Source organism: Pagrus major, chromosome 13 (assembly GCF_040436345.1).
Source record: "Pagrus major chromosome 13, Pma_NU_1.0".
Taxonomy (NCBI): domain Eukaryota; kingdom Metazoa; phylum Chordata; class Actinopteri; order Spariformes; family Sparidae; genus Pagrus; species Pagrus major.
The window spans coordinates 6,622,233-6,639,404 of NC_133227.1; the positions used below are offsets into that span (position 1 = coordinate 6,622,233).

The following is a 17,172-nucleotide window of genomic DNA, read 5'->3' on the forward strand; positions in this document are numbered from 1 at the left end:
CTATAATGTCTCTCTGTCTGAGTGGATCTTTTGATTTAGACAAGAACAAAATGTTAAAATGAAACGGCTGGAGTGAACTCTACAATGCTGCACAAGGGTTAAAAAAGCAGGGAAAAAAGGATGAGAGGCAACTCAAACAGCTGCGAGTGGTGAGAGTCAAACCTCAGGTTTAGGAAGCTTGGGAAGCTGATCGGAGTCATGGGGTGATGTTAAGAGGAGTCCGGTGTTGTGAATACGGAGTAAAGGACAAAGGGTGATTTTTTTTATTCCACAAAAAAATAGCCTTGTGGAGGTGACACAAAAAGACCTCTGTTAACTTTACGAAGCCAGGGGCGGCAAGCTGAGAAGGGTCGACCATAATTTTCCTGGGACAAACACGTGGATTTCAGCAGATCAGGTGCTGGTACAGACTACAGAGGGTAAAACCATCTCCCTGGGAAAAGAACAGTTTCCCCCCGTGGCTCTGATACAACACATGCTTGTTCCATGCTAACACCTGAGATTTGGGATTCAAACGTTGAAAAATGTACTTAAACAGCATGTAGATTTATAATCACGCCTGTTAGAGCAGAGGTCATGCTGTATATGAGAGCTCATGCTGTATATGAGAGGTCACAGTGTGATTAATTATCTCTGCCTTAGAGGAGGCTGCTGGTGTGAATATGATTCTTGTAGCTTTAAAGAGGAAACTGAAACACGCACATTCACTGAATGCTGCCTTTTGTCAACATCCATTCACATGATTTTCCCAGCTATGTGGCTTTCATGCTTATACTGTAAATGATAGCGACAACAGCCTTGAGTGAAGTTCAACTACTGAAACTTATTAGGATGAACTTATGAGCTATATTGCATAAGCTGCCTCAGAGAACCTCTCTTGATTTGCGTCTATCGGCTGTTTGAGTGTCTGTAAGGCCAACCCTTTGCCCCAAATATGTTACACAAATTACAGCACCCATAATGCACTGAGGTCACCCTCAGCTTTCTATGGTCTGTATGTGTTTGTGTCTGTTTCAGCCTCTGGATAGACGGTGTGCCTCTTTAGGACCTAATTTAGCATGCTTCATTCTGTGTTTCCATGCCAACCCCACTAGGTCAACCAATGAGAGGATGGAGGAGGAGCTTAAAACCATGAGTGCCTTAATGAGCACACTCACAGTATACATGCTAATTAGGCCAACTATTACTTTAAATACCAATTTAGTGTTTAATGGGTTGTAACAATGCTTGAATGTAATTTTGTGACATATTTTAGACATTAACAAATTGCTCCCCGACTCAGTGTTTGCATTAACCTGAGACGAACCAGTCAAGTAAAGGAAAAATGACCAATGATGAGTTTTCTGTCGGTTGATGCATGCTCTTGGTCAGTCATGTTTTTGAGTTTCTGAGACATTTCAGATGCTTTTCAGCTAAACTGGGAGCTGATTAATAGGCACAACATGCCACAGACCAGGTGGTTTTATCAAAGCTATTGTAAGATAAATAAAAGACAGATTCCCTTGAGAGGTTTGATATAAATATCTAGTTACACTGCACCACAGGGGCATTGTGCAGCCCTATATAAAAAGGTCATCAATTCCCGTGATGATGATTACATAACAGTGCAGAAATAATGCTATGGGACTCAATAACATGGAGAAAACACATCCTCTTGTCATGTCTGATTCATAAAGCTTCTTTGCAGTGCATGATCGGGTTTTTACAACCTGCGTAACATAATGTTCATGTTCAACAGACAAATTAACCATAACATCACCAAATACGATTCACAATCAAAATGATTTATTCTTATTCATATTGAAAAATGTCATATGTCATGTTATAAAAACCTGTAGCATAGTTTTGACTAAAATTGTTCATATGCTCATACACAAAAATATAAAATACTAAATTTATTTAAAATATATTTAAATGCGGCCATTTGTTTGGTTTCGAGGCTTGTGTCTCATAAAGCGGACAACAGTTTGTGGATGAGATATTAACATGACAGATACCTCTGTCCGCTGAGAAGCATCCAGCAAAGGCAACAACTCATCTGTAACACTGTCAGCTCTGCAGTCTGTGAACAAATAGTTGGTCACTTGTTACAGTTATCTTTCATTAGTCAAAGAATATACAGATCAAATAATGGATTTTATAACACTTTTAAAACAAAATTGTAAAAATCATTGTGTTCAAGATCATAAAAATTATTTAGTTTTTGCTTCAAAAAGCAAATCTTAAGCTTGATAATAATACATGTGCTTATAAATGCACATAACTGATATATGAGCATTAGAAAATGAGGATTAATGATGCTCCACTCTTTCAGTAACTCCTCATTTATCTGAGTGAGTGAGCATGGGCCGACCAGCCAGAGCATTACGTCACTTCAGTGCAATAACTCTACACTGAGGACCTCTGCTGGTAAAAAAACATAATGAAACGCTGAGGAACATGTGGTGACGCAGTCCATAACAGCATCACTGCTGCACAACATGGCCTCATCATATCAGGCCTGCAGCCTCGACTGTAGATAATGGTAGCTAGCTGCACAGTGGTAGGCATTAAACACAATACCATTGTGATTTGGGAAAATGTTCTACTTTTATTTGTAGAGTATTTACCAAAACTTAAAAATTATTTCTAACACTGAAATGTAAAAAGTGCCTGTAATCATCTCCTTCATAGATTAGAAGAAAACTGATGGTGGACATTCAGCCCTGCTTTAAATAAACAGACAACACCAGCTTATACTGGTAGTCTGGCAGCAGTGATCAAATACTCGTACTAGTATTACTAGTTCCATCTGAATGTCTTTGTAAACTGTCCACTAATAACTAATTACGTTGGTAAGATAGTAGAACTGATGCTTTGGGATTGTAGGTTGGGTCAGCCAACATCTGAAAGCATTAGTGTTTGACAAGTTGAGAATGAGACTCAAAAATCTATGATATCTATGATATCTCGCTAACAGGAGATTTTATTACTAAAATGTATGTATGTATGTCTGTTAGCGTGTGCAACCTTATATTTTGTCTTTATTCTTCTTCTTCTCTCTCTTCTTCATCCTTTTAATATTTGTTGTCTCATTATCTTCCTATTTTCTAACGGACTAAGGTAGCCTTTGAACTGGAAAGTGTCTAGATGAAGCCCCAGAGAGTTTTCTGCACCTATCCCTCACATTTTTTGTTGCTTATGTGTATATTCATTTGTAACTCTGCATGTGTGTTAAACAAAAATTTAAATCAGTAACAATATAGATATATAAATGTGCATTCTTGCCACCACGGATACAGAGGGATGATCTAATCATGGAAAAATCAGCAAGAAGTTGTGACCCACTGATTCAGCCTGATGTACAACGTAAAAAAAAAAAAGTTAAATTCAGTCCCACTAAGATAGAGAAAAACTGAGAAGATGGGCTCCAGAGAGGAGACAAGAAGAAGAAGACAAAGAAACAGAGCTGCACCTACAACTTAAACTCAGCTTCAGTTTGTAGAAAGTCGTTAGACACATGTGTATCTGTCATAGAGAAGCAGCATCTGTGTGTACCGTGGTTTAGAAGTGTAGCAGATGTTGGGTCTCCGCTCATTTAAAAGCTTCCCTGATCCCTGGAGTTTTGACTGAACAAAAGCCGAACAGAGAATAAAGCAAGCAGAGACTTAAAAAATGTAAAAGCTAATTTTTTGCAAGTGACACCTCAGCCACTCATGGTACATACAACATAATAAACAAAAAACTAAATAGCTTAATTATGAAACTTGTATATCAGGTCTTTTGTTCTGTTAAACATGATTACGTTATAAAGTGTCCTTCTGAGCATGAGTTGTAGGCTACAAATACTACAAGTGTAAACAGTTGATTTATGTTGACCTGATGAAAATCCATCTCAGCTCCACACGACGTGTGTTCTCTGTTACGCTGATTCGAGCAGAGTGCTGTAAACCCTCTCGTGTGACACAAGTTTACCAGAGAAATCGTGTGGTGTGGATCCTGATCTGCTGGGATCAGTTACACCATGAAATGCATGTGTCCTTCAGCACCCGTAACCATAACATCCATCCAGATACGCATGGCCTCAGGCGACGGAGCCACCATGTAGTACACCCGATCGGGGGTCTTCACACTGAAGGTCAGCGAGGGGTTGGGGCTCTTGGACGCAGAGGTGAGTGTAATTTTGAGGAAGAAAAGGTGAAATAAGAGAGATGGGTGAGGTTGTACACGTGTGGGAAGGAGAAAGACAAATGGAGGGAGAAAAGCAGAGGAGAAACAGATGTCAACAATGTTCAGCAAAAATGAGGCATTTGTAGAGGATGCCACATGCTAGAGAACACATACACGCACACATTGATATAAACTGACTTACTTTGTGTGCGTTCTTTAAATGGTCATAGTACACCTCCTCTATGGCTTGGAAGTAAATGACTCCTTTCATCTTGGTCTCATGTTTGTCTGCAGTGGAGAATGTAAACAGGACTGTTCAAGGACCAACAGCACCGATCAAAGCTCATTCTCAGCATCCAAAGCATTGAGGCATAGTTTAAAAGCGACTACACTGTTGGAGTAACTTTTGTCTCACATTTTAATCTGCAGATTTTCAACACAGAGCTGAGAGGAAGCGTTACTCGCCTGCATAGTAGGTGAGCGTCCTGCGATTCTGGTCGAAAACAAACCAGCGTTTCTTCCAGGTCTTGATCTTGCCACCCATTTTGACCAGGAATCCTCGACAGGTTTTATCAGTGATGGCCAGATGAAAGCAGGCATCTGGGTTGTGTCCAGCTGCCTCAATATGGCCGTGAAGATCAAAGTCGTCTTTCCTTACAGGGAGGTAGCGCGTCAACAGCCGGGACTATGGAAACGGCAGTGGAGTTGCATACCAGATGTAAACATTGTGGGCTACTTTGTTTAAGAAGTATTTACAAGACATCAATGGTGAAAAAAACAGATTTAAACCGGATTTATTGTGAGTACCTGCGATCTTTGTTTCTCCCTGAGCTTCACTTCTCTCTCTACAAGTCTCTGTCTCCTGCTCGTCTCCTCCTGCAGTCGTTTCTCCAGATCCTCCCTTCTTCTGCGCTCCTCCTCCAGAGCCTGCCTGCGCATCTCCATCTCACGCTCCTGCACAGGTGTGGGTGCGTGTGAGAGTAAATTACATCAGCAAACAAACACATCCATATACACCGTAAAGGCATGAGCACACCAGGTCCTTTTTTTATCGTCTGAAATTGCACTGAACTTCCCAACGTCATACATTTTTTTGGAACTAGTATGATTATTTGCTTTTTTTTGCATCCTTCCCATCATTGCAAGTGCAAGGTTTCTGTGCGTAATGTTTTTAAGGGATGGATTAAAAAAACACATATGAAAATCACCAAATTGGTGTGCAAAGTCCTTAAGTGTTAGTTAGGTTTGGCTCGTTACCCGATACTCAAGGAGCCTCTGCTTCTCAACCTGGGCCTCTCTTAGTAAACGCTCCATCTCCTCGATCTTCGCCATATTGGATGTACTTGCGCTGATGGAAAACGGAAAACACAAGTTGTCAAACGCAACGCAACATAATAATTCTACTTTATGTTTATTATTGAGGTTGTAGTGGGTGGTATAGTTGTAATGTGAGTGCATTATATTGAAAAGTGTTCCTAATATTCTGCCCCTCTCATTTATGTAAGAAGGGTGGACAAAATCTTAGGAACACCTTAATATAATGCACCCCAGTTCAACGCTGCTGCAAACTAAAACATCAATAATAAACATGTAATTAAATTAACAGCTCACTAACTGTGTCAATCTAAACATTATCATAAATAATAATATGTCAAATATAATATAGATTATATATAAATAAACATACATTTAAGAAAAACAAATCTAGGTGATAAAAAACACAGCAACAAAAAATAAAAATGGAATAAAGGGTTTTTAATTACAGGAAAAAAGTTGACTAATAACACCACGAGGTGGGACCTCCCTGATTGCAAAATTGCACACATGACGAAGTGCTAATTTTGCTTGGTTTTAACGAGACTTGTAACTGGATCTGTGATGTGTACTGTTTGCAACTGTTTGTGAGAAAATCTCAATATCATGCGGATACGTTTGTCTCTGATGTGACACAAACACAGCTGATCACAGCCTCTTCAAAAGCACTTCCTCTTTCTGCTTGCTCTTCAGAATATCTTTTCTGAACAACCTCTGCAAATCCTCTTCTCAAAATATAACTCCTCACCTTCCAAATCATACTTTCTCTGTCTACACTTTTCAAAGGAACCTTTCATCTGTTCGTCTCTAACCTAGAGATGTTGTCTGGGGAGCAGGCGGAGAAGCTGGTCTCCAGGCTGTCAGAGCTGTCCACGCTGACGGTATCTGAGGCCTGGCTGTTGTCCGGGTACGAGAAGGACTCCAAGAACACGCTGGGCTCGGAGACCATCCTGCTGCAGAAGTCACTTCTTCTCTGTCTGTCCTCATTCATGTGTGCGTGGCTGTTGCTTGCTGACAGCAGAGATGAAAAAAAGCGGAAATACACTCAGCATGCATGAGCTAAATTTATTAACTAGTTGGCAAAGTGGAATAGTATCCTATGACCATAATGTTATATAATCTGCTTGCCTCGTCCATCAGGACAGAGGAAACCAGAGTCACCATCTACTGTATTAAACTAGGTAGTTTCTTGAAGTGCTGTCTAGTCGTTTAATCTTCAGGAACACGATTTATGAATACATTAAAAAAACTGTCTGCTGATTATTTACATTGATCCATTGAAATGCTGCAGTATTTAACATCATACTTTTCTTCCTTTCAAATTGGTTTCTCAAAACCTCATTAGACATGTCTAATGAATGACACAAGGTCACATGTCAGAGGATCCCGTGTGCTGCCATTACCAATGAAGATGCTTTGAATGTGGTGATTGGTTTGAGCGAGCTGCACAAACAAGTAATTTGCTTCAAAATCACAAATTCCTATCTACTATAATGCAAAGTAATTCTGTGCAGACAAACATTTAGTCTTTGATATCAGATTTGGACTAAATGCAGCTTCCTTTGCGTATCACTACAGAATTTCCTGTCCTGATTCATCCATATCGCCTGAGTTTTAAAGCTGGTCACACACTGTATAGACTTGATGCAGACAAGATGCGACAGCCTGGTACTCTGACTCACTCTTGGGCATGCGGCGGGTGCTCAGGTCCCGGGGGGAGAAGCTGAAGCCTTGTGGGATGACGCTGCCACAGCTGGAGCTTTGGGACAGCGGAAGGTGGGCCTGAAGAGGAAACATTCAACTTCTGTCATTCTCAGAGCACTTCATGAGCTGGATGGGTGTTGCAAAACTAAAGTATTCCTGTTTGGGTGGATCATTCTCTGGGGACAAAATGTTCTAGATACAAATAATGAGGGCAATGAAATCTCCTCATCTGCGGTCCAGAAATCAGCATGAACATCATTATTTTGAAGCTGTTTTTGAAAGTCTGGATTTTTCTTGCTTTAAATGAGAGAAATAATAATAGATCAATGGGCCTTTGGAACAAAGTACAAATTCCCTTTTGTCTGATTTAAAACATTCAGTTTGACTGTACTGCATCCAACCTTTAATGTCAAAGATAAAAAAACACACAAAAAAAACGTAAAGACCTTGGGAGGGAGTGTGCGTCCCAGGGATCTGCCATAAGACGTGAGGAGCTGCTGACTCCTCTTATGAGGTAGACTGTCAGTCGGGTGGGAGGAGTTTTCTTTGCCGCTGCTGCTTCGTCTCCTTTCCTTCAGAGATTGCAAGTGCTGCCGTGATCACAGAAATCAGAGGAATCACAAGGGATAAATACAGCACGACTTCTCCTCAGAGACATTGAGACTGTTGTCATTAAATGTGTGAGGAGCACTCTGCTGGTGGAAATATAAATTGTTGTAGTAACTGATACCCACCTCTGTGATGGCTCCAGGGTTGTTAGAGAACGTCTGCCCCTCAGACAACTCTGCATATTTTCCTTCCAGAGATGCCAGTTTCTCTCTCTCCTGCAGACATCAGGATAGTATGTTCAAGTAAATAAATGTAAATATTTGCAATATCAGCATGCAAAGAATGCTCTTACCTTCTGAAGCATGATGAGCAAATTGTTTTTCTCTCTCTGGAAGTTCTCTCTCTCTTGCTGAGCCTGTAAAGTAATCTGTGAGGACTGTTTCTTCAGCGTCATGATTCTTTCCTGTGACAATAAATAGCACAGTATCACCACACAATATCAACTTTATATGAAGCAAAGTCATGCTGTCAAGTTAGTGGAGGTGTTTTATTATGAAGCAGCAGCAGAGTGAACAAGAGCAAATTCTCATGTTAGAACGGGAAAAATCTATTTGTGTGAGATTTTTTCGTTTTCTACAACTCGATCTTCTTCACACATCCATCCTCAACATCCTCACCCTGCACCTGCCGCCTCTCTTTGGCTTTACCCTTGACGAATAATCAATTAATTAGTTCTGTCTTTAATTCTATACAAAGAGTCATGCTTACCATTGCTGGTATTGTTGTTTCTTGTAATTAGTTCATGCTTTGTGCTGCATATCTCACAAATTTGCAGCTTTATATCATGCACAACCTGTAATACAAATTAATGACAACAAACCACAATGTAGTGACTGGAAAAAAAAGAAAATCTAAAATGATCACCTGAAAAACCTTTTAAAAAAGATTTTATGTGATTCTATGGCAGTGTTATATAATAAATCCCCTTTATCCTGATAATACTAGAAACTTCAAGTAGGATCAAACTCTACACTTTGCTGTTTTATAAAGTCTACAGACACGAAGTCTATTTCTTAAATGAAAACAGGAATATCTCTGTGGGCCAACAAACTGAAACCTAAGAGCAAGAAAAAGAGGCTGACAGTCTGGGACCATTAAGATAAAATGTGCTGGTATGAACATGCACTGAAAAGTCTATATTAATCCTAAAGATCTAATTTAGCTAAACCATAATACAGCACACATTTCAGATCCTCTCAAAAGTTGCAGTCTGTTAGCATGCTACAAAAATACCCACACTGGAACTTATACTGTCTGTATACTGTATATACTGTATACTGTATACTGAAAATTAAAAGTGATGCAGTGCCAGCGCTAACTGCGGTGTTAAACATGCACGACATGCTACATGCACGCTTAGAAAACCTCACTGGTTGTACCTTGCGTGTGACAGTAAGGCGCTGATACTCTGCGATCTCTCGCAGCAGCTCCTGGTTCTGATTCTCTTTTTCCTCTCCCTGATTAATTTCTTTCTCCAGCTTCTGAAACTCCAAATCCTCCAAACTTTGTGTCTGCTCCTCAGTCTCCTGAGAAACATATAACAATACTCCAATTAGAAGGTAAAAATACATGGATAGATTAGATTATACTCTTTAAGAATTGAGCACTTTTGTAATTAACAATTAAGAGGCGAGAATTTAATCGGCCATCTGCTTCTGAGCGATATACTGTATAACAGATGCTATTGTGCACAAAGTGTTAAATTTCATGTCCTTCTAAATGATATCAGGTTTCAGGTGATTTTAGTTTTCCACCAAATTGAAGTCAGATGGTCAAACAATTTGTTTTACACATGGTAACTATTTGGGCCCCTTCCCAAATGTGAATTTAAGGGGTACCAGGGTCGAAACAGAAGTTGTGAAGGGATCCAGGATTACAGAAAACGAGGTCAAGAGGAATAATAAAGAAGGGAACAAATTGGGAGGAAAAGAAAAAACAGACCATACAGGTGAAAAATGAGAACCGAGGTGTTTGGTTTTTCTGTGAGTTTTGGCGCTCACTGCTAACATGAGCTAATTCTGGAGAACAGAGAATAAACAGTATTGTCGAGTTGGTTTAGGTTTTCTTTTAACTAGTTTATCGGAGGAACACTCCTGCAGAGAAAGTCAGCTAACAGGTCCAGATTTAGAAACACAACATGTTTTTATTACATTGTTTGGAGATGCCTTTCAGCTTATTTGGTCAGGTCTTTTAGAGGACCTTTTAAGCTGCTTTGCAGATCCCATTTGCGATGAACCTTGGTCTGGTTTTGTAAGCATTTCCTCTTGGAAACATAATTTGTTTGTTTGGTTTTACAGGAAATGTAACTGAACCCATTTTGGAGGAAGGTGTGGTTAAACTGAACTGATCCCTGAGAGTCTGCCTGAGCTGTGGCTGTAGTGTCTTTGTGTCCACACACTTAGTCTTGATGCAAACATTCCCTCATTTAACTCTGTCTACTGAATGAAGGACAAACCAGCAAAGGTGAGAGGTTATATATATTCTTATCACCTGTGACTTCTCAGTGTGACTCTTCTTCTCACTGCTATGAATCTTCGCCTTAAGTTGGTCCAGAAGCTCCTTCTCTCTCTGCAGCTGGGTCATCTCCGACTCCTGCTCTCCCTCCAGCAAAGCACACTCCACCTCCATCTGCAGGAAACAGCAGCACAGAGTTAAAAACCCTCTGCAGAAATCTGTTGTCTTATGTTCGATTATTATTATCTTATGGTGTTTTATCGTTTTGTGAAGCACTTTGTAATGTTGTTAAGAAAAGCGTTATATAAATAAAGCTTATCATTATTATTATCAAATGAATAAAACACTTAATTAAACAGGTAATCAAACAAAATAAGACAAACAGAAGAGCAACACTAAACCTCCAACTTTGACCCAAGACACAACTGAGCATTAAACGGCTCACTCCGTCAGCTTTACTGTGGCGAGCTTGAGTGATAACTCCTGCACATTGCTTTGTTTATCAAGAGGTCATCAGTTTATCTGACACCAGATAAGAACAAACACCATCAAGCTGCTCTGGAGTCCGCTGTGTTTACATGCTGGACTCTACCTCTCGGACAGACTCCTCCATCTGGTTGTCCAGGTCTTTGATCTTCTGCTCCAGCTCCTCTATGTTGTTCAGCACTTGAATCCTCTCTTCCTCTATCTGCGTTACTTCCTGTTTCAGCTGCACGCTCTCCAAAACCTGTAGTGACATCAGGAATGCATTTAAATGCTTGGCTCTAAATCGTGTACACAAACACATACTGTACATTACAAAAATCCACAGACATGCACAGAAAAAATCCCCATCATAAAGTTTATTGGCAGTAGCTTCTCTTGGTGATTGTGTATTCAGACTTTTGGAGAGTTTTTTTAACATGAGAAACTGCTTTTTCAATGCATCCAGTATGTCGTTAAACTCATTTGCCAGCCAGTAGAATCATTTTTTTCTGAATTACACGACGGCAGCTGCTGTTTTAACTCATCCACAGCTGGATCACTGACAACAGGATTCTTTTCCACTTGCTGTAATGGAAATCTCTATCTGTGCACTCTACTGCCAGTCATGCCAAAGTACTTCCACATCTATCAGCGTCAGTCTTACAAACATTCATTCATTCTCCTATGTGGGTGCGTTTAGGAGATCCTGTATCAGTTATTCTTCCATACAGGATTCAGGAGGATTGTTTTTGAGGCCAGCACCTCATGTGGCAAGCAGCTCAAGGATTTATAATTTCCCAGGCGGGTTGTGAGCGCTCGTTCTTCCTTCACAGACTGCTCTGAGGAATGCAGGAGACGGAGGAGAGGGTATTTAGGGTCTTTAAAACCCTGTCACATGGACACTTTACAGGCATGATGGTGTCAGCTCGGAAATCTAACTTTTATCAACTCCAGGTGTGTTTGAAAATTCTGTTTCTAACATTAAAAAGACTAGCTGATTACCTGTGCTGATGTGTTAACTACCTTTTCATTTTCACAGCGTCCTCCATCCATTTAGCCTCAGTACATAGTCCAAAACATCTGGAGAAACGCAACCCCTCTCCATGCATATACACTAGCATTCTTCCACTCACACACACCCACAGATGTGCGTGCACGCACTCACACACGCACACACTAATTCTCCGTGGGATAAAGTCATTTCCTGCCCCCCTCCTCCTCCTTGAAGAGTTTGAATGGCTGAGTGCTGAAACAAAACTAGGGCTTCTTCATTAAAACCAGACACACCGCTAGGTCGTTACTGCACTGGAGTGGAAAAAAGATGAACTCTTACAGACAGTGAGTTACTCCGCAGCGTGAGCACGGAGAAAGCGGAGGAGGTTGCCTCTCTGGGAGCTAAAATCACAATATTTGATATATTTAAACATGTTCATTCAATTCTCAGTACAGTATGTGAGGCGAGGCTTCCCACTTTGCCAAATCTTAGTAACACCAAAGCTGTGAGGAGATCTTTTGCAACTGTGATTTGTCTGTTTATGTGTCTGAACAACCCACATAAACAGGAAATGTACAAACTGCTAACTGCACGCAATTACATAACAATACCTCTGACTAAAAGCCCAAAGGTTTACAGGAATCTGCATCCACCTAAAGAAGTTTAGACGACAAAGAATACAGTGGAAGACAAACCATCATGCGATGGATGTGCCGTCAGCATGTGAGTCAGAGTCTGCACAAGACAGATGTTTGCACTTTTCATCAAGACAAGTCCAGTTTGAATTAGATCAGCCTAATTTGTCATTGGATGTATCATCAAACCCTGGTGGTTGTTTCTTAAACTTTAGAGGGGGAAATGGCTACAATATATACAGTATATTGTACAAAATGTAATGTAATCTGAACTAGATTTTAAAAGTTCTCTGGAAATGTGAAGAGGAAATGGAAAGCATTTACCCTGATGACATTTGAAAAGGTAAACAAACAAAGATCAACAGGCTATCAGCAGTGTGATAAACTGCATTCCAGAGGAGGGGTGTGTCTCATTTGCCTTTACCACAGCTTGGTCCTCTCTTTTTCACTTTAAAACTCAGTGTGTCTCAGGGAGTAAGTGAGAGAAGATGATGAAAGGATGGAAAGAAGGAAGATATGAGGCGGACACGATGTGGAAAAGACACATTCATTCCAGATGATGCAGCCTAATCAGGAACTTCACATCCCAAAGCCAGACTCAAAGTTTAACAAGCCTTTCTCACAGCAGACATCTTGACTTGTCATGGTGAGAAACACAGGTGTTACCCACAACAATCACATGTCTCTGTGTCCCAGTGAGTCATGCAAGCAAGCACAACAGCAGCACCATGACACTGAAGCAGCTACATTGAATTCAGATTTAATTAATTGTATTTTTTACATCTGTGCTAATTTACAATGTAATAAGCGTGCAAAAAAAATCATTACTTAAGTTCACTCTTAAATTAAACCCACTGTACGCTACCTGCCCAGCACCAGAGTTAGCAAAGCAAGCAGAGTTAGCTACCAGCTAGGGGAACATAGTGGAGCATTTAGCCGCTAACTGTGAAGATATTTCCATCTAAATTTAATGGAGACACAAAAAGGATTAAAAGTAGAGTGAATATTGGACTTACGTTCGTCAAGTCGCCACAGAAAACACTCCAAACATTGCTCCTTATCTGAACACTAAGTAGCTAACTGTATGCTAACACATTAGCTAATAGGTTAGCACTGTGTGTTTGTTAGCTTATCATCCATGTTCCATTAGTATCCATTACTTACCAATGACATCACCCAAAATAACATCTCCTCTGTATGGAGTCCCTAAAGTCATACTTGGTGATTTTCTTTTTACCTTGTCTAGTAGTAATATTACAGTTGTATTAATGACAAATCAATCAAAATATAAAGGATCTGTTAAGAACAATGGATACAATGAGCAATATTTTAAAGTATTTTTAGATATCTGATGGTGGTGTTATTTAAAGACAGCCCATTTGCGCAAGTTAGAGAAAAGAAAGATAAAAACTAAGCTTGATGAAAAAAATATTCCTATGGTAGGTGATAATTATGAGATAAAAAGTCCCAGTTATGTGATAAAAGTTATAATTATGATATAAAAAGTCACAATTAACATTTATCTAATACTTTTGGCTTTTTATCTCATAATTATGACTTACCATGGGAACATTTTCTTTTTTTAAAGGGTACGTTTTCATTTAAAAAATAAATTATTTAACTGTTGGAAATGGGCTTTCATATTATAACTTGTCTGGGCTCTATAGATAAGAATGAATTGACTCAACTTGTTCTCCTAATGATTACAATTACCAAATTATAACAAAAACCTTTTTATATATATTTGACAGTGATTTAAATTAATTCTCCAGTCTTACTTATAATTTGTCAGTATTCAGTTCTATCCTCCTGACCTGACGTTTATATGGATCATGAATTTGGTGGAACTCACTTTGGCTCTGTGGTGGGTGGAGGGTGAGGGGGCGCTGCTGTTCAGGCTGATAGCAGGCGAGTGGGATCTGGCATCTCTGTAGATGCTCTGCTGACGCTGGCTGACCTGCTGCTCTTCAGCAAGCTGGAAGTCTCTGGCTTTGCCCCCGAAGCAGCTCTCTGGAGCGGTGCTGCTCGGGGAGTCGGAGAACACTGACTCATCGTCTGACACCTGCAGCTTCTCCAGCTCCTTATTGATCTTCTGCAGGTCAGATACAGCTGAGCCCGCAGGCTCTCGCTCCACGTGGCCCAACTCAGTGCACAGGTTTAAGATGGTCTCTAGACGCTGGCACTCCTGCAGACAGGTCATCCATACTTAATTATTCTACAATGTTTGATTTATTTCCCTGTCAGGTGTGTTAAGAAGTTGTTAAGGTAGTGTAAAAGTGGATGAAACCGATTCAAAAAGAAACTCACCAGTCTTTGCACTTTCTGCTCCCTGAGTCGTTCGTCCCTCTGGTGCTGGTGATAGTCTCTCAGCTCCTCTTTGCCATTCAAAGAGCTGATGCTGCCCACCCTCTGTCCCGCACCCAACCCACCCTTCCCAAAGGACAACCTTCTCTCTCCAAAGCTCAAATCTAAACCTGTGCCATCCATGTCTACACCTAGAGAGCTCAGAGAGGCCAGGCTGGCCCTCCTGGGAGTGCTGGGCATGCTGGCTGGTACTGTCACATCTGGAGGCTGCTCCAGAGAGGAGAGACTACGCCGCGGCCCTGCTGAGCCCACTCCTCTGTGGGAGCCCACTGAGTGCCGAGATGGTAGCGACAGAGCAGGGGGGTCGGCAGCGTTGTGAAGCCGTGGCAGAGAGCGACTGTGCATCCCCAGGCTGTTGAGGGAGCCGGTGGAGTATTTCCTCTGCCGGGAGTCTCCTCCAGCTTTGCCCTGAGAATAGAGCCTGCGACCCATGCGAGGGCTGGACGGCACACTGGCTGCTCCACTTTTGACCCTGGGAGAACGAGGTAGGGGCTGCCCATAGGAGGAGAGCAGAGAGCTTCCATCTGTTACACTGGAGAGGAGCAGACTGTCTTGTGACTGGTGGCGAGAGTGGGAATGGCGGAGAAAGCCATTAGGGCTCAGCTGGCGTTCACCTTGGCGAGGTGATGGAGGCACGCTGCTGCTGGTCATGTAGGAGAAAGTTCTGGAGGCGGACGGAGGCCGGTCGCTGAGGACTGACAGTGGCCTGGATGACTGGGATCCAGGTACGCTGAGGTACTTACGGCTGCACTCAGCTGCCCTCAAGCTGGCCTCCAGAGCACTCTTCCTGCGCTGCAACGTCTCCATCAGCTCCTGTAGCTCTGCCTTAGAGCGGGAGCCCCTCAGCACCGTCCCACCAACCGAGCCACTGCTGCTGTGCTCAATCTTCACACAGTCTGTAACAGAGAGAAAGTTGTCAGAGCATGAAATCCTGCCTCTTTCTGGACTATGTAATGGTTTAATGTGACTACTTTATGAAGCACCAGCTCAGCTTGGAGAAGTGGTATCACACTTGTGCTGAGTGAGAAGGGGAAAACCAGCGAAGAATGTACGCTCGTACAGTTCTGAGCCCAATACAAACATTGGCGCAATCAGTGGTTAAGCTTCTTCTAAAAATGGAAGAATGCTGGTGGACCAAGACAAGCAAGAATGCATCATAGTCTCGACTGCAAGAGGGATCCTGAGACCACCCTCCACTATCTAAGCAAGCAGTGTGACGACTGTGTCCTGAGTCACGGGTGGCTGGACGAGTTCATGTGACATTAAAGAATGTCCACCTCCTGTTTTATAAATTACTGGATGGCTTTCAGAATGACAGAGTCTGCTGTGGCTAAATAAAACTCTGATTACTAACTTAAGATCTAGACCAGAGCTGTTCAAACTTTTTCCCTTGGAGGGCTAAAATTTAAACTTAATGGTGGACCACGGCCAAAAGCATTGTATTGTGAAGATGCAAAATGGACTGTACAAAACCCTGAGAGACAAAAACTCTGAAAGACAAAATAATGCTGGTGATCCAAGTCTGACCTAAATTGTTTTCTCTCCTGTGTTTATGACTTAAGAATAGACCTCCATATCACCAGATTCCCAAAGCGCTTATTGGTAGATATGTGTCACTCTGCCAGCAGTGCTCAGATTATGAAAAAATAATGAACTTGGTCCTCTTAAAGAACATTTATCTTGAAAAAAAAAACAGTGCCTCATATTATAATTATTTCCCTACAAACATCTGGCAGGAAAAATAATTTATATTAGTGACAAGAATTCAAACTTCTTATCAGACATCATGAAAGCTGGTGTCTTCCCATGATGGTAAAAATAGCTGTAGCGTGGCTGTGCTGTGGGATTTTTGTGTTTTTTCAGCTGATCATTATTGAAAATATAGGCCAGACGTCTGTTCAATGACTGATGCAAAAAGAGCTGTTCCAGGTCAAGAAACATTATCCAGCTAAAATGCTCTTGTTTATTGTCACTCAGCTGATTCTCAAATATTAGATGTGAAATCTATAACTATAGATTACTGTGCTACACTGCTAAATGAGCCAATTAAAGTGATTAATGTCATCAAAATATAACTAGGAAACAAAAATGCATCTTGAATGTTGTCCTACCTGAGCCGTAGCCCAGAGTGGCGACGGCGCTCCTTTGAGGAAGCATGCTGTTCATCACACTGACCTCCTTTCTCTGATTCAGTCTGAGGATGCAGGAATTAGCTGAGCCCTGTGTGCTTTGTTCCCTAAGAAGAAGAAATCAGTATGAAACTCACAAAAATGATAAGACTGTAAAAATATATCACCATTTTTCGTAGCATTATAACACAATACAGCAGCATATTTCAGTAGAGAAACAAATGATTTGCAGCACATCACGGGAAGGTGAACCCATCAACTCATCCTATAAAAACTCTGCAACAATACCTCAATTCAAGCAGATATTTCACATGTGCATATTTAAACGGAAAGAAAAAAACTTTCCTAAAGACTA

At 41.1% G+C, this 17,172-nt stretch overlaps 1 protein-coding gene across 1 annotated transcript; it reads right to left on the reverse strand.

Moving 5' to 3' along the window:
* Positions 1-2,996: 2,996 nt before the first annotated feature.
* On the reverse strand, positions 2,997-16,913 carry phldb2a (pleckstrin homology-like domain, family B, member 2a). Its single transcript, XM_073479524.1, has 16 exons — positions 16,800-16,913; positions 14,632-15,584; positions 14,177-14,509; positions 10,823-10,957; positions 10,267-10,404; positions 9,156-9,302; positions 8,069-8,179; positions 7,902-7,991; positions 7,614-7,757; positions 7,146-7,245; positions 6,276-6,474; positions 5,407-5,497; positions 4,957-5,103; positions 4,615-4,834; positions 4,352-4,437; positions 2,997-4,137 (listed from the first exon to the last, which is right to left on the reverse strand). Exons 1-16 carry the CDS (start codon positions 16,852-16,854, stop codon positions 3,997-3,999), a joined length of 3,090 nt encoding a protein of 1,029 aa, XP_073335625.1. The 5' UTR covers positions 16,855-16,913; the 3' UTR covers positions 2,997-3,996.
* Positions 16,914-17,172: the final 259 nt, after the last annotated feature.